Source organism: Papio anubis, chromosome 16 (genome assembly GCF_008728515.1).
Source record: "Papio anubis isolate 15944 chromosome 16, Panubis1.0, whole genome shotgun sequence".
Lineage (NCBI taxonomy): Eukaryota > Metazoa > Chordata > Mammalia > Primates > Cercopithecidae > Papio > Papio anubis.
This window is the reverse complement of record NC_044991.1, coordinates 44,533,650-44,553,431: the sequence shown is the minus strand read 5'-3', so window position 1 is coordinate 44,553,431 and position 19,782 is coordinate 44,533,650. Positions and strand designations below refer to the sequence as shown.

At 42.9% G+C, this 19,782-nt stretch overlaps 1 protein-coding gene across 6 annotated transcripts in view; it reads right to left on the bottom strand.

The window, feature by feature from the left end:
* SEL1L2 (SEL1L2 adaptor subunit of ERAD E3 ligase) overlaps window positions 1-19,782 on the bottom strand; it is a 106,585-nt gene that overhangs the window by 11,178 nt on the left and 75,625 nt on the right. For 5 of the 6 annotated variants that reach the window (XM_031656108.1, XM_031656109.1, XM_031656112.1 and 2 more), the window contains exons 10-16: window positions 16,826-16,894; window positions 15,375-15,452; window positions 9,552-9,614; window positions 8,915-9,002; window positions 6,096-6,244; window positions 4,774-4,939; window positions 4,592-4,666 (exon numbers count right to left, since the gene is read on the bottom strand). In XM_031656108.1, the coding sequence (XP_031511968.1) occupies window positions 4,592-4,666; window positions 4,774-4,939; window positions 6,096-6,244; window positions 8,915-9,002; window positions 9,552-9,614; window positions 15,375-15,452; window positions 16,826-16,894 (688 nt within the window). The remainder of the gene's footprint in view (window positions 1-4,591; window positions 4,667-4,773; window positions 4,940-6,095; window positions 6,245-8,914; window positions 9,003-9,551; window positions 9,615-15,374; window positions 15,453-16,825; window positions 16,895-19,782) is intronic. The other variant, XM_031656111.1, reaches the window with a different exon arrangement.

Here is a 19,782-nt window from a genome sequence, read left to right as displayed (position 1 = left end):
AGGCCCAGGTTCTTATGATTGCCTTCTTGATGTCTGCACTTGGATTTCAAACTTAAAATGCCCAATAGAGATTTCCTAGCACCCTACACACCTTCCTCCAAACGAAATAGTTTCTTCCCTGTCTCAGTACAGTGCCCCCATTGTTCAGGCCATAAGTCTAGGGGAATTATTCCTAGTTCTTTTTCCCTTGCTTCCATCAGCCAATTCATCAAGTCCTATAGGTTGTGCCTCTGAAACACGCTCAACGCTTGACATCTCCTCCACTGCCTATTCCAGCCTACAATACTACAATAGGCTTCAAATTCTTCTTTTATCTTCACTTTCCAACCCGTTCTTCACACAACAGCCAGGGTGATCTTTTTATTCTTTTTAAATTTTTATTTATTTATTTTTGAGACAAGGCCTGGCTTTGTCGCATAGGCTGTAGTGCAATGGCATGATCTCAGCTTACTGCAATCTCAGCCTCCCAAGTTCAAGCGATCCTCCTATCCCAGCCTCCCAAGTAACTAGGACTACAGGTATGCACCACCATACCCATATTCACCATATTGCTCTGGCTTGTCTCAAACTCCTGGGCTCAAGCAATCCTCCCAACTCAGCCTCCCAAAGTGCTGGGATTGCAGGCGTGAGCCACCACACCCAGCCAGCATGATATATATATATATATGTAAAATACATGTATATGTTATATATAGTATATATGTAACAGTTTTATTGAGATACAATTCACATACCATCCAATTTACCCATTTAAAGGGTACAACGAAATGGTTTTTCATATATTCAGAGATGTGCAAGCATTACCACAATTTTAGAATAGTTCAATCACTCTGAAGAGAAACCTCATACTGTTTAGCTAGAGGATGATCTTTTTAAAATGTAAAATCAAGTTATGTTATTTGCTTGTGTAAAATCTTCCAATGACTTCACTTTGCCCTTGGAATAATAATCAGACTCCTTACGACCTACAAGTCATGCCTCACCTGCCCTCTGCACAAGATCCCTGCATTTGATTTCTCAAGGCCCTCTACCTGGCAGGTTCCGAATTCTCTGACTCTTCCTGTGGCTGGCTTCTCTTCATTCTCAGAAGCGCCAATGCCACTTCTCTCCTAGAGGCCGTCTCCAATTACCTTGTCTAAAGTTCTCCTCAGCCCCAACCCCAGAAGTTATCTACGTCAACTCCATGTTTTATTTCCTTCTCAGCATGTCACTGCTATCTGATTTGCTTACTAGTTTATTTTCTCTCTTCCGCATGAGGGCAGGCACTTCATGAGGACAAGCACCTTGAACTCTTAATCACTGATACAGTCCCAGAACCTGGAATGGTACTTGATAAATACATATGGAATGAATGGATGGACATGCAAGGAAACTTTTTAGATAATACTTTCCCCAGATATTAAGTACTTTAGAATATTACTTTCCAAAAAACATGAATATGTCAAGTCGAAAAAAGTCATGTGACTTTTTAAGATCTATCAGTCTTTTGAAGTCCACTTAGGGATGACCCCTCAGGGTCCCCTTGGGGTCTATGTTCCCATCCACCAGGAGAGTGTTGATTGGAAAGATGAGGGAACACTCATCTAGGACGGCCATCTCAGCTATGGCCAGCCCTTCTGGCATGGTCTTGGCTTACTCAGAAAAAGAGGAAGTGCCCTGTATGGGCTCAGGTCTAGCATTAAGTGATATAGGACTCCTTCCAAAATTTTCTCATTTGGCCTAATGTAGTGCCTAACATCCTTTGGAATTTATTCCTTTAGGTACTGAAATTCTAATCTTGTAGAATCTTCTGTTAAAATGTAGACACTTCAAAAAGATATAATACTGTGAACCATCTTTAAGTCTCTCTGAATACAGCTAACATTATAAAATTCTTTTTTATTTATTTTATTATTATTATCATCGAGACATAATCTCACTCTGTTGCCCAGGCTTGAGTGCAGTGATGTGATCACGGCTCACGCAGCCTCAATCTCCAGGGCTCAAGAGATCCTCCTGCCTCAGCCCCTTGAGTAGCTGGAACTACAGGTACACACCACCACACCCAACTAATTTTTTTTTTTATCTTTTATTTTTTTGTAGAGATGATGTCTCACTATGTTGCCCAGCCTGTTCTTGAACTATTGGCCTCAAACAATTCTCCCAATTTGGTCTCCCAAAGTGCTGGGATTACAGGTGTGAACCACTGCACCTGGTCTATAAAATTCTTAGCTGACAAAGACATTAGTTATCTGGGCTTGCTTTCCAGATGCTTCCAAATGTACAGGTCAGTAACTGGGAGCAAGAACTTATAAGAATGATGCCCAGAAAAGAGGCCTGAGGGAGTCTGGAGAAGCAGGAGGTCCATGGAGCCCTAAAGAGAAACCTAGTCCATCTCTAATTTTGCCCAAAGCTGCCCTCCTTTGACCCTAAGATTTCTCCTGGGCTATAACCACAAAGATATAGGACAATTCTGTGCATTTTCAAGTTGTGCGGGCAGTAAGCAGCATCCCTGAAGTCTCTAATAATGGAAGGCAGTGAACAAGCTGGTTCTTGGGGGAATTCAGCTCCACCCTAATGAGGGGGCTGACTGGCAGCATGTGGTGATCCGGACAGGCTCCCGTGGGGATCAACTGACAGTGGAGGGATTTCCACTTTGATTTCATAGTCACAGGGCAGTGACTGAGTCCTGATGGTTCAGCACCCTCTTCACATGAGTAACTGCTAAAAGGAGTATGGCCAGTGACTAATTGGAAAATTTCGTTATTAGATTTCCTAACCCCAAGTGAGCCACTCAGTAACCATATATTCAGGGACACTTATGCCTGACCTCTCTTAGGACACATGATTATTTTTAGCAGTCTGACTTTCTTATATTGAGAAATTCAGTTTAATATCAGTGTACCAGCTGGGTGCCAGTACAGGCTAACGCCTGTAATCCAAGCACTTTGGGAGGCCGAGGCAGGCGGATCACGAGGTCAAGAGATCAATACCATCCTGGTCAACATGGCGAAACCCCGTCTCTACTAAAAATACAAAAATTAGCTGGGCATGGTGGCGCATGCCTGTAGTCCCAGCTGCTTGGGAGGCCAAGGCAGGAGAAACGCTTGAACCCGGGAGGCAGAGGGTGCAGTGAGTCGAGATCGCGCCACTGCACCCCAGCCTGGAGACAGAGCAAGACTCCGTCTCAAAAGAAAAAAATATGTATGTATCAATGTACCCTTGTTTTTAATGTCTCTTTTCCTTGCTGCAATTTCCACACTATTTCCTGGCTTGGAATAAACCTGTATTTGTTGTAATTGAGCTGATTGGCCATGGCTGAGAGGTTGCGGGTATTGTTTCCCCACTCTAAATAAGGCCTTCATTGCATTTTATAAAACACCCATGGGCTTTTGGCCGGTAGCGTGGCTCAAGCCATCCCAGCACTGGGAGGCGAGGCAGGTGGGATCCAGGAGTCAGGAGGTCAGAGACCATCCCTGGCTAACATGGTGAAACCCCGTCTCTATAAAAAATACAAAACTAGCCAGAGGGCGGGGGAGTGGCAAGCTAACAGATCCCAGCTACTCGGGAGGCTGAGGCAGGAGCCGGGGGCTTGCAGTGACGAGATCACGAACTCCAGGCGGCGGGAACCGTCAGCATAGGGCTTTGGGGAATGTCTCACTAAAATTGCATTGATGGCTTGTTGCTGTGCTACCGGCTCAGCTGGATGTGAGAAAGCACCACTGTGACTTTTTCCTCTGCTTCATATTAGTGTCAGCTGAGAATAATTTTTTATCCTATTCACTTCCTGTGAAAAGGGATGATTTGGCCTTAGCATAAGACAATTTTAAGAAACCTAATTGGAAGCAAAATTGCTCTCTTATTGCAAGAGAGTTTTCACATATCCAAATGCCAATGGTGACAGCTTTGCAGTATTTCTCTGCTTTTAATAATATAATTTTAGAGGAAAAATAGTAAGAGACATTGCAATGCAATGCAAATACCACCTGCCATTGCTTTTCCCACCACTGATATCTTATATTCCTTATTCATGTGATGCCAGCAAGCGAGACATGGAAACTCGAGGAAAAGGGAGAGGATCCTGCCATGTATCTGTTTTGTTTTGGTTTGGTTTTTCATTCTTATGTGCTAATGATTGTAGTAAAGATCTGAAGTTTATGGTAGTCATCAATGTGATATTTTAATAGAGAAATCACATGAGCCTTAGATACATACATAACTAATTTTGCTTGTAAACTCATTGAGACATGGGTCACATCTCTGATTAGTTCAGTCAAGATCTCAGCAATGAATGAATGAAGCCAGACCAAGAAACTGGTTTCTTGAGTAAAATTGTATATTTCAAAGAACTGTTCTGGTGCCATGGAGACAGAGCTGTAGAAAAATTCCTATGGTTTGCTGAACCAGGGACCTTGATAATAATGGGGAAAATAAATTCCTGGAAATGATCTCTAACCAAAGACTGACCCTAACATCCATATAGTTTGAAATGTCACCTACTTGATATTCTGCTCCTTGCTGCCTATGCGCACAAACACGCAGCTAAAGCAAACCTGATGAATAACAGAGGACAGGGACCGGGTATGTGCTTATTTTTATTTGGGTTCTATACCTTGAATGGCAGCTCGATTCCACAGTAGAAGCGCCATTGGATACATCTTCTCTTTTTCAAGAATGTTAGCCTTTTCTAAAAAAAGGAGACATTCCGTTAGGAAGGCTTAAAATGCCTCTGTAGTAAAGTCATATATGCATATGTATGATTGGGGGATTGCAGAGAATTTTAACTTATCTTACTAGATTCCAAAATGAATGCTGAATTGCTTTGAGCCACTTCATATCCCATTTCTGCAAGCAGTGCATACTGAACAAGAGAAGAATCTATATCACCATCCTTATAGGCAAAGTAAGCTGTCAGGAATTTCTCAGCCCAGTGGCCTAGTTCACAGACACCTTTATAAAGCTGTATATGGGAAGAGAAATCAAGGAGACTAGTTAGCTAGTATGCTTCACCCCAGGCAAATGAGAAATGAAATCAGTCTTCAGCTCCTACGGGCTGGTCAGGGAAGGATTTTAGGTCTATATTTTGCAAATTATTTAGGGTAAAGAGTTAATACCTTTTATAGGCACAAAGATCAGAAGTGTTTGGGTTTGTTTGTTTTGTTTTTGTCTTGAGGGAAACGTCCTCAGCCTTATTTTAAATTTGTATAATAAACTTTCCTGACTTGGAGGCTATGTGGAAGAATAAGAATGTATCACTAGTGTGTGTGTGTGTGTGTGTTTTAAAGGGACTTTCTGAGCACTGCGGCTCTGCAAGGGCAAGTTATAAGGCCACAGCTGATGTGAAAAGGAGAGAACGAAGGGAAGACAGTGCCGGAGGGTGTAGGTGACATAACTGTGAGGAAGGTGTGCAGAGCCCTAGGGGGACAAATGTCAACTTAGCTGAATAGCCCTTATGTAACCAAAAGAGGTTAGCCATACATAATTCATTAGGAAGTTGGCAAAGGAGCAAATCTAAAGATAGATCATTAGCTGGCAGCTTTTGAAATGAGCTTCAGAGGGGCCAGATTGCAACATAGAGTATTTATGCTGGTGCAGCAGACGTGTTTAATAAATCAATGAAGGACATTAAGGTCCTAAAAGCATTCTTTTGGAAAGCGCATCATTGGCTCAGACTGAGAGAATTCACTTTCTCAATTGTCATCCAAATCATCAAAAACCAAAGGATGCTGCTTTCTGGGAAGAAGTGGGCTACATTTTCTAGGCTAAATCTAGCCTTTCGTTTCCCAAGTAGCAACTCCCTATCCCACTAGAAGTGCCAAATTGCCCTGGTGATTTGATTGAATGCTGAAACAGAGCTCCTTAACTGCATATTGAGGTGAGCTCTGAACTTGACGAAAAGCCAAATGTCAGAGAGAGGAGAGATCTTTTCTCTGTCTCCCCCACCCCGAGTTACATCACTGCTTTTCCCCTCTGACAAATGTCAGTATTCACATTGTCAACTGGAAGAAAAGAGGTAATATTTATAAAATCAAAGACACCAACAATTTAAGAACAGTATCACCTCCTCTGTGTCATATATGACAAGTGCTTTAAAAACAGCCTCATATTGTATTTACCTCCACAGCAGTTCTGCATGATCTTACTACTCCTGTTCCTGTTGCATACATCTCGGCCAGATAATAAATGGCGAGGGGCTGCCCACTCTGAGATGCCAAGTAAAAATATTTGAAGGCAAGTTTATAATCCTTCCATATTCCAGAGCCAGCTGAAAATTAAAATCGTTTTAAGCCATCCCTTATTGACTTTATTTTTTATATTATAATCACTGGATATAATAGTCATTGTGATGCCTGCTATTTAAATACAATGGGAAAAACCAACCAAAAGTCAAGCTACTCTAAATCCACTATTTGTGAAGGTGGGGGTGAACACTGAGTTTGGTTCTAAGTAAGAATATGGAAATTTATATTCTTGAGCCGTTCTGAAAAAAAAATCGAGAAAGAAGGACTACTTAGTCTTATGAAAGTATCTCCCCACTATGGCATAACTAAAGTTAATGCAAAGGAAACCAAGTGATGGTCTCTGAGGACCCAAAGCCCCACCATGATGCATCTCGCCATCTTTGTCATCCTTCCTTATCAGGGCACCCATATAGCTTCTCCCAGCCACAACTGTGGCGTATGCAGCAGGTAAATCCCAGCTCCAAGAAGCCGAACTCTCACCAAACTCCTGCTTAGAGCAGAAATAGGCATTTGAAGCTAGATCAGAGAACCAGCAGACTCCCAGCAGCCAAAATTCTTGTCCTGGCTCTCTCATTAGTTCTTTTGTGAGTTGGGCACTTTATTTGCAAAGGTGAAGGCTTTCCTTAGATGGTCTTTAAGTTATCTTCCAGCTCTGACACTGGAGCCTTTAGAAGCAGTGCCACGTAGCGATTAAGAGCAAAAGCTCTGGAGGCAAATAGCTTCAGTTTGAATTCCAGCTCCACAACTGTGTGATCCCGGGCAAGATGTCCAGCCACAACATTGGCTTAGTTTGCTCATCTGTCCACTGTGGGATACCCCGCAGACGTGTTGAGAGGGTCAAATGAGTTAAAATATACAAAGACTTAATATACATTAGCCATGACTATTTTTCTTATTCTAGAAACTTGGGAAATCTGGTAGATCCCGAGCCAAGAACTTGGAATGAACTAAAAGAACAAGGCCATCTTAGGCAACCTCAACCCCCCAAGATAGTACAAAACAGGTGCTCCTGCTGGGCCACTGTGGAAAATGCCAGTGACCCCTTGACTGGATGTGACCTCCTTGATGATGCAGTCTGCTGCTGCCCTGGCTCTGCCTCTGACATGAAGGACTTGGTGGGGATACTCAGGTGTGTTCAGATGTCCTGCTGTTTATCTTGGCCACTTCCTCTCTCACTCCCCATAGAGATTATTACAAACTTTCATGGCTTTCTGAGACCTCCTAGCCAACCACTCTACTTTGGCTCACAGAAGTCAACTTCGTACCTACGAGATCATTGAAGAAAACTTCACATCGTCTTTCCTCACTCGCTTCTCTCCCCATCCCATTCCCCCATACTTAGATTCGCATCATCCTTTCCACCCTCCCTCCAGTCTTTGAGGCTGAGCAATCCTGCCTATCTATCAAGGTTAAAGAGGCTTCTACTGCTCTGCACCCAATCAGGTGCTAATACCACCAACGTTTTTCAGAGTCTCTTTCCATCAGTTACAATTATGCTCAGGTCTCTTGCCATCTTAAAAGTAACACCCTCTGGGTCCTTAGTCCCCCTGATGCTGAGTTCCTTCTCTCTCTTTCCCTTTAAGGGCATGCTGCTTGTAAGAATACTTTTATTTCTCAACATCCTGATCTCAAATTCATGCCATTGTCATCCGGCTTCCACCCCAAGCAGTCCAATGACCTCACCCACATTCTCTGTATTGCCAAGTCTTATAGATATCTCATTCTTTCTTACTTGTTTTTTTTTTTTTTTTTCTCTTTTTTTGAGATGGAGTCTTGCTCTGTTGCCCATATTGGAGTGTAGAGGTGTGATCTTGGCTCACTGCAACCTCCACCTCTTGGGTTCAAGCGATTCTTCTGCCTCAGCCTCCCGAGTAGCTGGGACTACAGGCGCCCCTCACCACACCAGGCTAACTTTTGTATTTTTAGTAGAGACGGGGTTTCACCATATTGGCCAGGCTGGTCTCGAACTCCTGACCTCATGATCCGCCTGCCTCGGCCTCCCAAAGTGCTAGGATTACAGGCGTGAGCCACCATGCCTGGCCTCTTGTTTTTTAAACCAGGTTTCTCACTGCGTTTCACAGGGGTGCTCATTCATTTACTCTTCCTTGAAAGTTCTTCCCTTGGCGCCATTAAGATATATATATATATTTTTTTTTTCCCCCCTATTCCTATATATATATATATATATATATTTTTTTTCTTTCCCTATTCCACTGAACTTGCCTTTCCATTCTTCTCAGTGATGTACTTCCCCTGCCTACCCTTCAATACAGAATGGAGGATCACTAGTTATCTACCATGGTCCACTGCTCTTTCCTCTCACCCTCTTGCTCCTTTCCTTTTGCAACCTCAACTACTGTTAACTAACAGCTGTGTGCTGATGCCTCTCGAACCTTCTCTGTAAGTTTGACCTTTCTTGTGAGTTTCATACTTGCCTCTGGGGATGTGCATGGGATATCGCTAGCACCTCCAACTTAACCTTGTCAAAGGTGAGCTTCCTGACTCTGCACCTCCTTGTCCCCTCTCCCAACTGGTGTACTTTTCTTTAGTCTTTTTCAAATTCTTATTTAATTTGTTGCCTAAATGTTCTGTCTAAACCACTCACACCAACCGTTTGATGTTTGTTATAAAAAGAGCAGACTTAATAGTGCATATGTCATTCTAAATAAAGCAGCCGTATTTATGGCACTTACAGTAGTACATGAAGCCTAACTGGAACTGTGCATCGGGCCACCCTTTCTCCGCAGCTTTCTGAAAGTATTTAAGTGCTTCGGCATAATTCTGCAGATAATTACACTCTATTACTCAAAGGCACAAGTAAAACTCCATGGAAACAATTGCCTTCCACTTTTTAAAAAGACTATAGACAGTGCCCTATGTGATTTAGGCTAATTAAAATAGTATCAGAAACATTATATATTTTATTTCATTATTATATTAGACTCTATTAGGAACTAATGTCTCATTTTCATCATAATTATGTCTTTTTCTACCTTGACAGTACATTTTGTTAGATATTGGGGGAAGGTCACCTAAAAGACTAAGAAGATAAATTTCTCCATCAATAAAGTCCTCAGAGGAGAGATGATTTCTAAGGTTACTTAGAATCTATGATTCTAAGATATAATTAGAATTACTATTCTTGTCACAAGCTTGTTCTTCAGTGTCTCTTTGGCAGATATTTCACTGGATTATTTTATTCTCTATTATCTGATATAACAGTTTGGCAAACCAGATAATAGAGATGAATTCCTTTAAACTAATGAATGACCATGAATTTTACCCTATAAATTGCTACAAATGAAAAGATAATAAAATAATTCAACTTACCACGGGAACTCCTTTTCCATAAAAGTAAAGAAGACCAAGCCCATGAAGGCCAATTGCATTGCCCTAGAAGAGTTTTAAAAAGGCAAGTAAAGTCCCAGAAGAATTCATGATAAAGAAAATTACTGCAAAATTATTCAAATTATTTGACATGCACCCAGTAAGAGATTAATCAAGGCAGTTGACCGGTTATTCTGACCCACTCTAGTTTCTCCTTTTATACTTTCATAAACCCTTCTGGCTAGAAAAGGGAAGAGGGAAACAAAAGTCAAATCTCTCCTCCATTCTTGTATTCAACACTTATTTAGGACTTGCTTTGTGTATGATTCTATAGTAGGCACTGGGCAGAGGTAGGAGGTGAAAGGTAAAAGATGAAGAAGCTATAATCCCTGCCTTGGAGAGTTCACACACTAGTGGGCTCTGAGCCATATCAAAGGGGAGGGGCAGGTCAGACCTCTTAAGAGTTCTGTCAAATGTGGTAAGTCCTAAAGTTGAAATAGATTGAGGCCGGGTGTGGTGGCTCACGCCTGTAATCCCAGCACTTTCGGAGGCTGAGGTGAGGGGATCACCTGAAGTCAGGAGTTTGAGACCAGCCTGGCCAACATGGCGAAATCCCGTTTCCACTAAAAATGTAAAAATTAGTCGGTCGTGGTGGCAGACGCCTGTAATCCCAGCTACTCGGGAAGCTGAGGCAGGAGAATCGCTTGAACCTATGGGGCAGAGGTTACAGTGAGCCAAGATTGCGCCACTTCACTCCAGCCTGGGCGAAAGAGCAAAACTCTGCCTGGAAAAAAAAAAGAAAGAAAGAAAAAAAGAAGTAGATTGAGAGTGTTGCAGACACCTAGAAGAGGGACACTCTAGTGCCTGATTGAGACTAGGAACTGAAGAAGATCGAATTGTCAGGAGTGGGGGTGGTGACATTTGAGCTAGGTCTTAAAGGATGTGTAGGAGTTTTCCAGAAGGGAGAAGTCTATCCAGACACTTGTTACCTACTCAGGTCTAAGGAGGTTGACATAAATGGCCAAATCACATGTTAGAGACTCTGTGGATTTCAGTCCAGCCACTACAGATAGTAAAGCATTGTTGGTATATTTCTTTATTCAAATTTATTGCTTATAACATCCCTGATGTTTCCTTTTCCACTTGATGCTAAATTAATTACCATTTATTTTCCGATTAATATTCTGAATAAGGAAGGGAGTGTTTCACACATTTAGTATTCAGCACATGTTCAAATATATAGATATTTAGCATATCAATTTTGGATGAAGAGTGAACTTTGAAAGTGACTTTCTCAAGGAGAAAACTCTTTCCATCTCCTATCATGCATTTCACCCTCTAGTGACTACAGTAAGAAACCATGATTGACCACCTGACTTTCTTTTTTTTTTTTTTTTTTTTGAGATGGAGTCTCACTCTGTTGCCCAGACTGGAGTGCAGTGAGGTGATCTCGGCTCACTGCAACCTGTGCCTCGCAGGTTCAAACTATTCTCCTGCCTCAGCCTCCTGAGTAACTGGGATTACAGGTGCACGCCATCCCACCCAGCTAATTTTTTGTATTTTTAATAGAGACGGGGTTTCATCATGTTGGCCAGGTGGGTCTCAAACTCTTAGCCTCAAATGATCTGCCCATCTTGGCCTCCCAAAGTGCTGGGATTACAGGTGTGAGCCACCGCGCCCTGCCGACCAACTGATTTTCATTCAGGAGATCTGTAGGTATGTTTTACAGGTTTCTAGTATTTCTGCAGGAACTTGTGTTCTAATAGAAAGCTCTCCAAATTTCTTCTTACCACCTATATTTAGTTATTGTAGATGCAGCCGGAGTAACCCTCAGTAACACAGGAATAGCACATAAATAGAGAAGGCATATTTCAAAAACGGTTTCAAGACTCCAAATTTTGAGCCTATCGTATGAGAGGATCTGCTATTGTAAGAGTTCTTAAGGACAGTACATCCGTATTTAAAACAGATGGTATAATTCTGCTCTCTTCTTCCCTCTTCTCTCCTGGTCACATCTCTTGTGGTTCTGGGAGTCTTGGGTTGCTCTGCTCTGGAAGTAGTACGGCTCAGTGTGATGAATGTGGCAAAGTCTAGTGAGTCTGTCTTCTTCTAATTAGCCTCGTTTAGATGTCATCTTGAATTGTAGTTCCTATAATCCCCATGCATCATGGGAGAGAACTGGTGGGAGGTAATTGAATCCTGGGGGCGGTTACCCCCGTGCTGCTGTTCTTGTGATAGTGAGTGAGTTCTCATGCGATCTGATGGCTTTATAAGGGGCTTTTCCCTCTTTTGCTTAGCACTTCTCCTTGCTGCTGCCATGTGAAGAAGTACGTAGTTGCTTTCCCTTCTGCCATGATTGTATGTTTTCTGAGGCCTCCCCAGCAATGCTGAAATGTAAGCCAATTAAACCTCTTTCCTTTATAAATTACCCAGTCTCAGGTATGTCTTTATTAGCAATGTGAGAACGGACTAATACAGAAGGGAAGGAAACAGAAATGAAAGGAGGGAAGGAAGAAGGGAGAGAGAAAGGAGAAAGGTTAAAATAGCAGGGACAAATTACTTTCTCCTCTAAGGGAATCCCTGGGACCCCAGGGGCTCAGTGAATTACACATCACTGTTTAAGGCCCAGCATACCTATTTAGAACTTGTCAGGTGAGGAGTGGCCAGTGCAGATACCTGCAGGAACCATGCCGTTGATATAAGAAATAAAATATGCCGGGTGGTGGAGACAATGGTGCAGATGGAGACACATAGAGTCCCTGCCCCGCGTGAAGGCAGCAGCAGCTCTCAGCTCCTCTGCTCCAGCTGAAAATGGCAGTCCTGTTTCATTAGCGTTTGTCATTTTCTTTTCTTTTCTTTTCTTTCTTTTTTTTAAAAGACAGACTCTTGCTCTATCACCCATGCTGGAGTGCTGTGGAATGATCTCAACTCACTGCAACCTTTGCCTCCTGGGTTTAAGTGAGTTTCATGCCTCAGCCTCCCAAGTAGCTGGAATTACAGGCATTCGCCCCCATGCCCGGCTAATTCTGTACTTTCTGTAGACATAGGGTTTCACCATGTTGACCAGGCTGGTCTCGAACTCCTGACCTCAAGTGATCCACCAGCCTCAGCCTTCCAAAGTGCTGGGATTTAGAGGTGTCAGCCACCATGCCTGGCTAGCTTTTGCCATTTTCAAGAAAAGCTGGATGTTTAGATTTGGATGTCAAGTTTACTGATTTATTTATCTTATTTATTTATTTTTTGAGACAGAGTCTTGCTCTGTTGCCAGGGTGGAGTGCAGTGACAGGATCTCAGCTCACTGCAACCACTGCCTCCCAGGTTTAAGTGATTCTCCTGCCTCAGCCTCCTGAGTAGCTGGGACTACAGGCACATGCCACCACACCCAGCTAATTTTTGTATTTTTAGTAGAGACAGGGTTTCACCACGTTGGCCAGGATGGTCTCAATCTCTTGATCTGGTGATCCGCCCACCTCGGCCTCCCAAAGTGTTGGGATTACAGGTGTGAGCCACCATGCCCGGCCAGTTTACTGATTTTTAAAACACTTTCTGGCCCAGAAAAACCATATGTATAGCCAACCCCTCCAGTATACACCTGCTGTTTTAGGGTGTAATGCTGTTGCTTAGGTTAACTGACATGAAGTCAGGGAGCAAATAGGCCTTTCTTTGGCAAATATTTAATAAACCCCTGCTCTAGACCCCTTTATTTAATAACCCCTTGGCAGGACCTTTGCCCTCCTCTAGTTGAGGGCACATGGCTTTTGGACAGGAGGGGAGAAGCAACAGGTAGGAACCAGTTAAATCCCAGCAGCAGGAGTGAATGCAGGGTAAGTTCAGAAGAGGAAAGAGATCATGGGAGCCAGTAAGGGCAGGGGCAGCTCTGTGGATGGAGGGAGGACTGGGCTGTGCTCCGGGGGATAAGTAGGACTTAGAATAAGAGACTCCGGGAAGAGGAGGCAGATGACAAAAGTATGGAGATGGGGATGGGCCTGATGTGTTCAGGGGCGCAAGAGAGAACTGGAGGAACGTGGTCCAACATGGGCACAATGTCACATTCAGTCACTGTGCTTGTTTCTAAGTAAATAAGACAAAAGAAGTTGTAAAATCTGTAGCTCTGTGTCATGGTATTGATATCATTTAAAAACAAATTTACAAAGCAGTTTTTAAAAAAGTAGTAAGAGTGAGAAATCTCATAAATTGTCCAGGCACTGATCAAGAAGTATGTGGCCATCTCTACCCAATGCCATTTAGAATAATTACCTCAATTGTAAGTTCAGATTTCCTTTGTAAAGGAAAGCAGCTCGGGTTCAGCGCACCAGAGACCCAGATCACTGCTGGTTGGTTCCACAACCCTGAATAGCTTGGAAGCTGAGTTAATTTACACTCCCATCTCCCTGGCATTATTCTTGTGGGCTGACAAATCAGTGTTATTTGCCAGATTATAAGAGATTTTTGTTGTTACTCCTTTTCAGTCTGCTTTTCCTTGTCATCCTAATCTAATGGTACTTCAGATAACTGCCTTGCTGAGCAACAATTTCATATAAATTACAAGGGAGAGAAGCCGAGTACTAGCCTTCTCAGTAATTTACACCACAATAGCAGCAGCTCCGAGGTGCTAGTCACTTATAAATAGGCTCCTAGAGCAGTGTGTGGGTTTTTAAAAACTGGGAACGGTTGAAATGATTCCTGATTTGAGCACATCTTTACTGCCAGTGTTCCAGTATGCAACTGTAAGACAACAAAATGCTTCCTACTGTGCAGGGATAGAAAGTTTACCAAGGCCATTTGCCAAGAGCAGGCCGATGGGTGTTGGGACGAGGCCATCTTTTATGCATGAAAGGGATTCAGAGGAGTCTACTAGGTCTTATCTGACAGATACCAGCCTCACGGAGCCCAGGAACAAAGGCAGAGACTTCAATGCAGGAGGCATATTATACCATTTCACTCGTCCCTCATACAGCTAATTCATTCTGTCTGGAATGTGCTCCAAAGTTCACTCTACCTTACTGGCCTCACACTGCAAAAGATAATAGCGTGCTTACTATCTGTCAGGCACTGCTTTAAGTACTTCACAATATGAGGCACAGCCTCTTGAGCAGCTGGGACTACAGGTGTGTGCCAGCACGCCGGGCTAATTTTTGTACTTTTTGTAGAGATGGGTTTTCACCACGTTGCCCAGGCTGGTCCCAAACTCCTGAGCTCAAGCAATCTGCCTGTTTCAGCCTCCCAAAGTGTTGGGATTACAAGCGCGAGCCACTGTGCCTGGTAGGCAAATATTCTTGAATTCCCATTTTACAGATGGGGAAATTGAGGCACAGAGAGGTTAAGTAACTTGCTCATGTTCACACATCTAGTCAGTTTCAAGGCTGGCATTCAAGCCAAGGATTCTGTCTCCAGATCCCTATTCTCAGTCTCCTTGCCCTGGCCTCCTCCGTGATAAGCTCCCACCTCGGCCAGAGGGAGCTCTGGCCGACAGAGGGATTTTCCCTTCCTCTGTCCTCATCTCTTTTGTTTCCTGTTCCTAAGCTAGATGGCCTCATCTATTGCATAAGGGAGAGGGGAAAGCTGAACTTCTGTCTGGCTTCCTCCTGGCCTCTGCTAGGGCAGCACAAGCCACTGCCATTTTTCATTTTCCAAGAAGACAAGTCGTAGCTTCCCTTACTGTCATTGCATACTCTCATCACCAATATTATACTTCTCCAGGACACAAAACTCCTTACTGGCCCATTATCTGGTCTTGGGACTTTGAAGTCCATTCTTTGGCACCAGTCTGCATGTAATAAAAGCAATTTGTGTGTATGTGTTTACAGCAGCGCATTAAGGACATACCTTACTGGCTGCCATGGAAAAGTACTTGAAGGCAGTAGCATTATTTTGCAGTGCGGCAGCATTCCCCTCTAAATACATCTAGGAAGAAAAATGAAAAGAGGATAGAAAAAAACAAAATAATTTGAGGGTAATACAAATATTTTAAAATGAAATAGAGGTAAGAGTGGTACAACACATTGAAAGTAGTAAATGCCACTGAATTGTATACTTTAGAGTGGTCAATTTTGTGTTATTTACATATTTACATGTTACCTCAATTTAAAACAACAAGAAAAAGTAGGAGTACCATTTATTACAGATTTCTGGAGTGACCCTGCCTGAGGGCAAATAAATGGACCCTGTTTGTATTTTCTCTCTGTCTTTTGTTTTGCATCTACATATACTGTGTGTTGCACTTAGGAAGCAGGACATTTGTCCCTATGGTTACTAATGCAAATCGGCCGCAGGGAGCCAAGGGTGGCACATAGGGGAGTGAATAGTCTTTGAAGGAGAGAGAAGAGCATGCATTTCCAGAGGAACCCTCCACCAGGCTACTCTGCAGTCATAGGAGGCCTCCCATCAGAGGTGGCATAAGGGTAGCTCTGGTCAGTCTGGAGCTGATTCACACTCCAGCAGTAGAGGAGAGAAGGGCCTGATTGGGCTCAGACCTGTACCCGTCTCCAGCACTCAACCAACCTGGATTTCCTCTTACACACTGGGGAGTGGGGTGGTCATAGGCTCATAGCTACGCTCAGAGGAGGAGCCCTGGGCCAGGTGCACTTTTTTATTTTATTTTTTATTTTTGGAGACGGAGTCTCCCTCTGTTGCCCAGGCTGGAGAGCAGTGGTGTGATCTCGGCTCACTGCACCCTCTGCCTACCGGGTTCAAGCGATTCTCCTGCCTCAGCCTCCCAAGTAGCTGGGATTACAGGCACCCGCCACCACGCCCAGCTAATTTTTGTAGTTTTAGTAGAGACGGGGTTTCACCATGTTGGCCAGGCTGGTCTTGAACTTCTGACCTCAAGCAATCCACCGGCCTCCACCTCCCAAAGTGCTGGGATTACAGGCGGGAGCCACCACGCCTGGCCCAGGTGCACTTTTAAGGTTGCTTTTGGTGCCCCAGATAAAGGCTGCTGTTATATGGGGCTTCTTCCCAAACCGTCACCTCAAGAATACCACCCTCAGGTTGCAGCCAAACGGCCCATTCAGCTGCTTCCGTCAGAGAGGCCTGCTGCGCTGTCCCTCTACAATGGGTTCAATGAGCTGATATCATTCATTTGTTATGTTTTTATTTTTTAAATTTAAATTTTAATTATTTTGAGATGAGGATCTTGCCGTGTTGCCCAGGCTGGTCGCCTGTGCTCAAGTGATCTTCCCACCTCGACTTCCCAAGTAGCTGGGACAACAGGCACACGCTGCTAATTTCTTAGGTTTTTAATAAATGAAAACTATGAATCAAGATGAAGCATGTACCTTTCCTATAAATGCCATGGCATTTGCACTCCCGGCCTTTGCTGCCTTTAAGAAGTAGTGTAATGCTTTCTGGAGAGAAAAGGAACAGTGTTATTGCTAGTCACAAAATAAATCCTTCAAAATAGCTTTTTGAGCCACACTTTATTTAATTCAATATGCATTCGAAAAATATCTATGGTTCTTGCCACTGAGCTTAAAAAAAAATCTGTGAAATGCCCATTTTGTTCAAGGCACTATTCCGACCAAGTGCTTTTTCAACCATAACCTGAGGAGTGGGAGAGTGTCTCCATCTCTTTATCTCTTTCTTTCATATCATTTTATAACATGAGGACTTGCTTCTTACATTTGGAAAGCCACGACGGGAATGTAGCTTTGTAGGGAGAGATGAATCCCAGCTGTGAAGCTAAATAGTCCATTATTTTGAAAAGCAGGCTTCTCTGTTGACACTGTGTACTTAATAAGAGGTTTTACTATGGTTGGCAGAATTGGATACACAGTGTCCTAGTGTTTATAGGCATAGTAAGACCAGACACACTTGCCCGGCTGCTGAGATCAGGTCTTTATGCAGAAGTAAGCTTTAAGACAATTCCTTCTGACTCAAATTGAAGGACGCCAGTAAAGCCTCTGATTTTTGTCTAGGTCATTACATTAAATGAAGCACTCTGTCTAGAACACGTAAGGGCTGACCTTGTCCCTTGCTGCCACACTCCCTAGGCCTCATCTTGACCTTCTGGAAAGCCCCTCCTCGGAAACCATATAGAGCAATGAAAGAAATCAGCCTCAAGAATGTGATATGAAACCGCTCTTTTTGTTTGTTTGTTTGTTTGTTTTTGAGACGGAGTCTCACTCTGTCGCCCAGGCTGGAGTGCAGTGGCATGATCTTGGCTCATTGCAGCCTCCATCTTCTGGGTTCAAGTGATTCTCCTGCCTCAGCCTCCCGAGTGGGATTACAGGCGACCCCCACAATGCCCAGCTGTGAAGCCATTCTTTAAAGTGTCTTGTTAGGATACGACCCTTCTGCTCTTTAAAAAGTCTTGATCAGGTTGATGTGCAAAGATGTTCCTTCTCAAAGAGAAGAGAATGTTTAAGGAAGAACTGCTGGTAGTTATTTGACATGGAAGTTTGCTGTAGGAATGTTGCTAACTTCTTTGTGGACATAAGTACAAATGCTGCCACTGCTGAACCTCATGGCATCACGCATCCATTCATCCATCCAGCTCTCCCAATCTTCATTTACCCTTTCAAACACTTGATTGAAGCCTGCTATATATAGGATAGTATGTTACGTATTATAGGTGATTCATAGATAAACAGAAACATGATTCCTACATTTGCTCCCTAACAATGTTCCTGAGAAAGAGAATACATATAAATAGCAGTAAGATAGTAGGTAATAGGTGGTATAAAATAAACTCCATAAGGAATTAGAAGGAGATAGAATAAAAGACATTGTATCCAGTTCTCCAATAAGTGTTTTGCAAACTTTTTCTTACCTAATCTTCACAATAGCACCATCAGGAGGGTGTTATTAATATCTGATCTTATTACCAACGTGTCAGAGTTGTGCAGTTAGTACTGGAGATCAATAAGCAGCTCTCCACTCTGTCTCCACGGTATACAGAGGAGGGCTAAAGTGATCGAGGCCTCATGAAAGATGGTAACAAGTCACCAGTACAGAGGCTAGGGAAAGAACCTGAGCAAAGGAATGGGGATGGGAGTGGCCAAGTTGTGTTCAGAAAATAGTAACTACTTCAGCGTGGCTGAAATACAACATCCGAAAGCCAAGACTTACAAAAATACGATGGGACCATTACTATAAACAGCCTTGAATACCAGGCTAAGGATTTTATAATTTTTTTTTAATTAAAAAAATTTTTTTGAGACAGTCTTGCTGTGTCACCCAGGCTGGAGTGTAGTGGTGTGATCTCGGCTCACTGCAACCTCCACCTCCTGGGTTCAAGCGATTCTCCTGCCTCAGCTTCCTGAGTAGCTGGGACTACAGATGTGCGACCACCACAACCGGCTCATTTATGTATTTTTAGTAGAGATGGAGTTTTGCCATGTTTGCCAGGCTGATCTTGAACTCTTGACCTCAGGTGATCCTCCTGTTTCGGCCTCCCAAAGTGCTGGGATTACAGGTGTGAGCCACCACACGCGGCTGTAAGGATTTTATTTTATTTTAAAATAAAAAATACAAAATAGAAGCCACTGAAGATCTATAAATGTTAGGGAATCCTGAAGATAAAATGCCTGGAATCATCTAAGTGTCAGCTGGAGAGGAGAAAGTTATAGCAATGTACAAGTTACTAAATGAGAGAACACTAATATCAAAAATAAAAGTGTATCTCATGAATCTCTCTACTGAGCTGTGACCAAAATATGTCCCCAGGTAACTGTGTAAATTACACAAATCACATTATCTCCTGGGCTTGGTTTCCTTATTCAGATTCTCCTCCTCTGTGCTCTCAGGGCACTTCATCCTGTCCGTATTGTGGCATTCATCCGTTGATTTCATTATCTACTTATTTTGTCTCCTCCAATGTTGAATCTTCTGTACTTAGCATAGTGTGGGCTATGTGTTAGGTATCAGGAAATGTTTCAGAAATGAATAAATGAATGAATGTCTATCCATCTCTAAAACAAGGCAGCTGGACTTTAATCTTTATGGGCTCTTCTCGCTCTAGTATTATGATTCTGTAAAATCATTTTCAAAGTCCAATTTAGTAATTTGGTTCTCAAATATCTTGTAATAGAGACTTTTGAAAAAAGTTTCATTCTGGGAAATCAGTGAAATTTTAAAAGAAAGTAACTTGTTCTCCAGAAGCAAATATAAATCTTGGCGTTTTCCCCACCCTTAAATATAATGTTTTGATAAAGACCTAAAGGAATTGAGACTCTGTCTCACACACTGCTCCACTGTCATGGCTTACTTAGCATTTCATTCCCTTTTTTTTTTC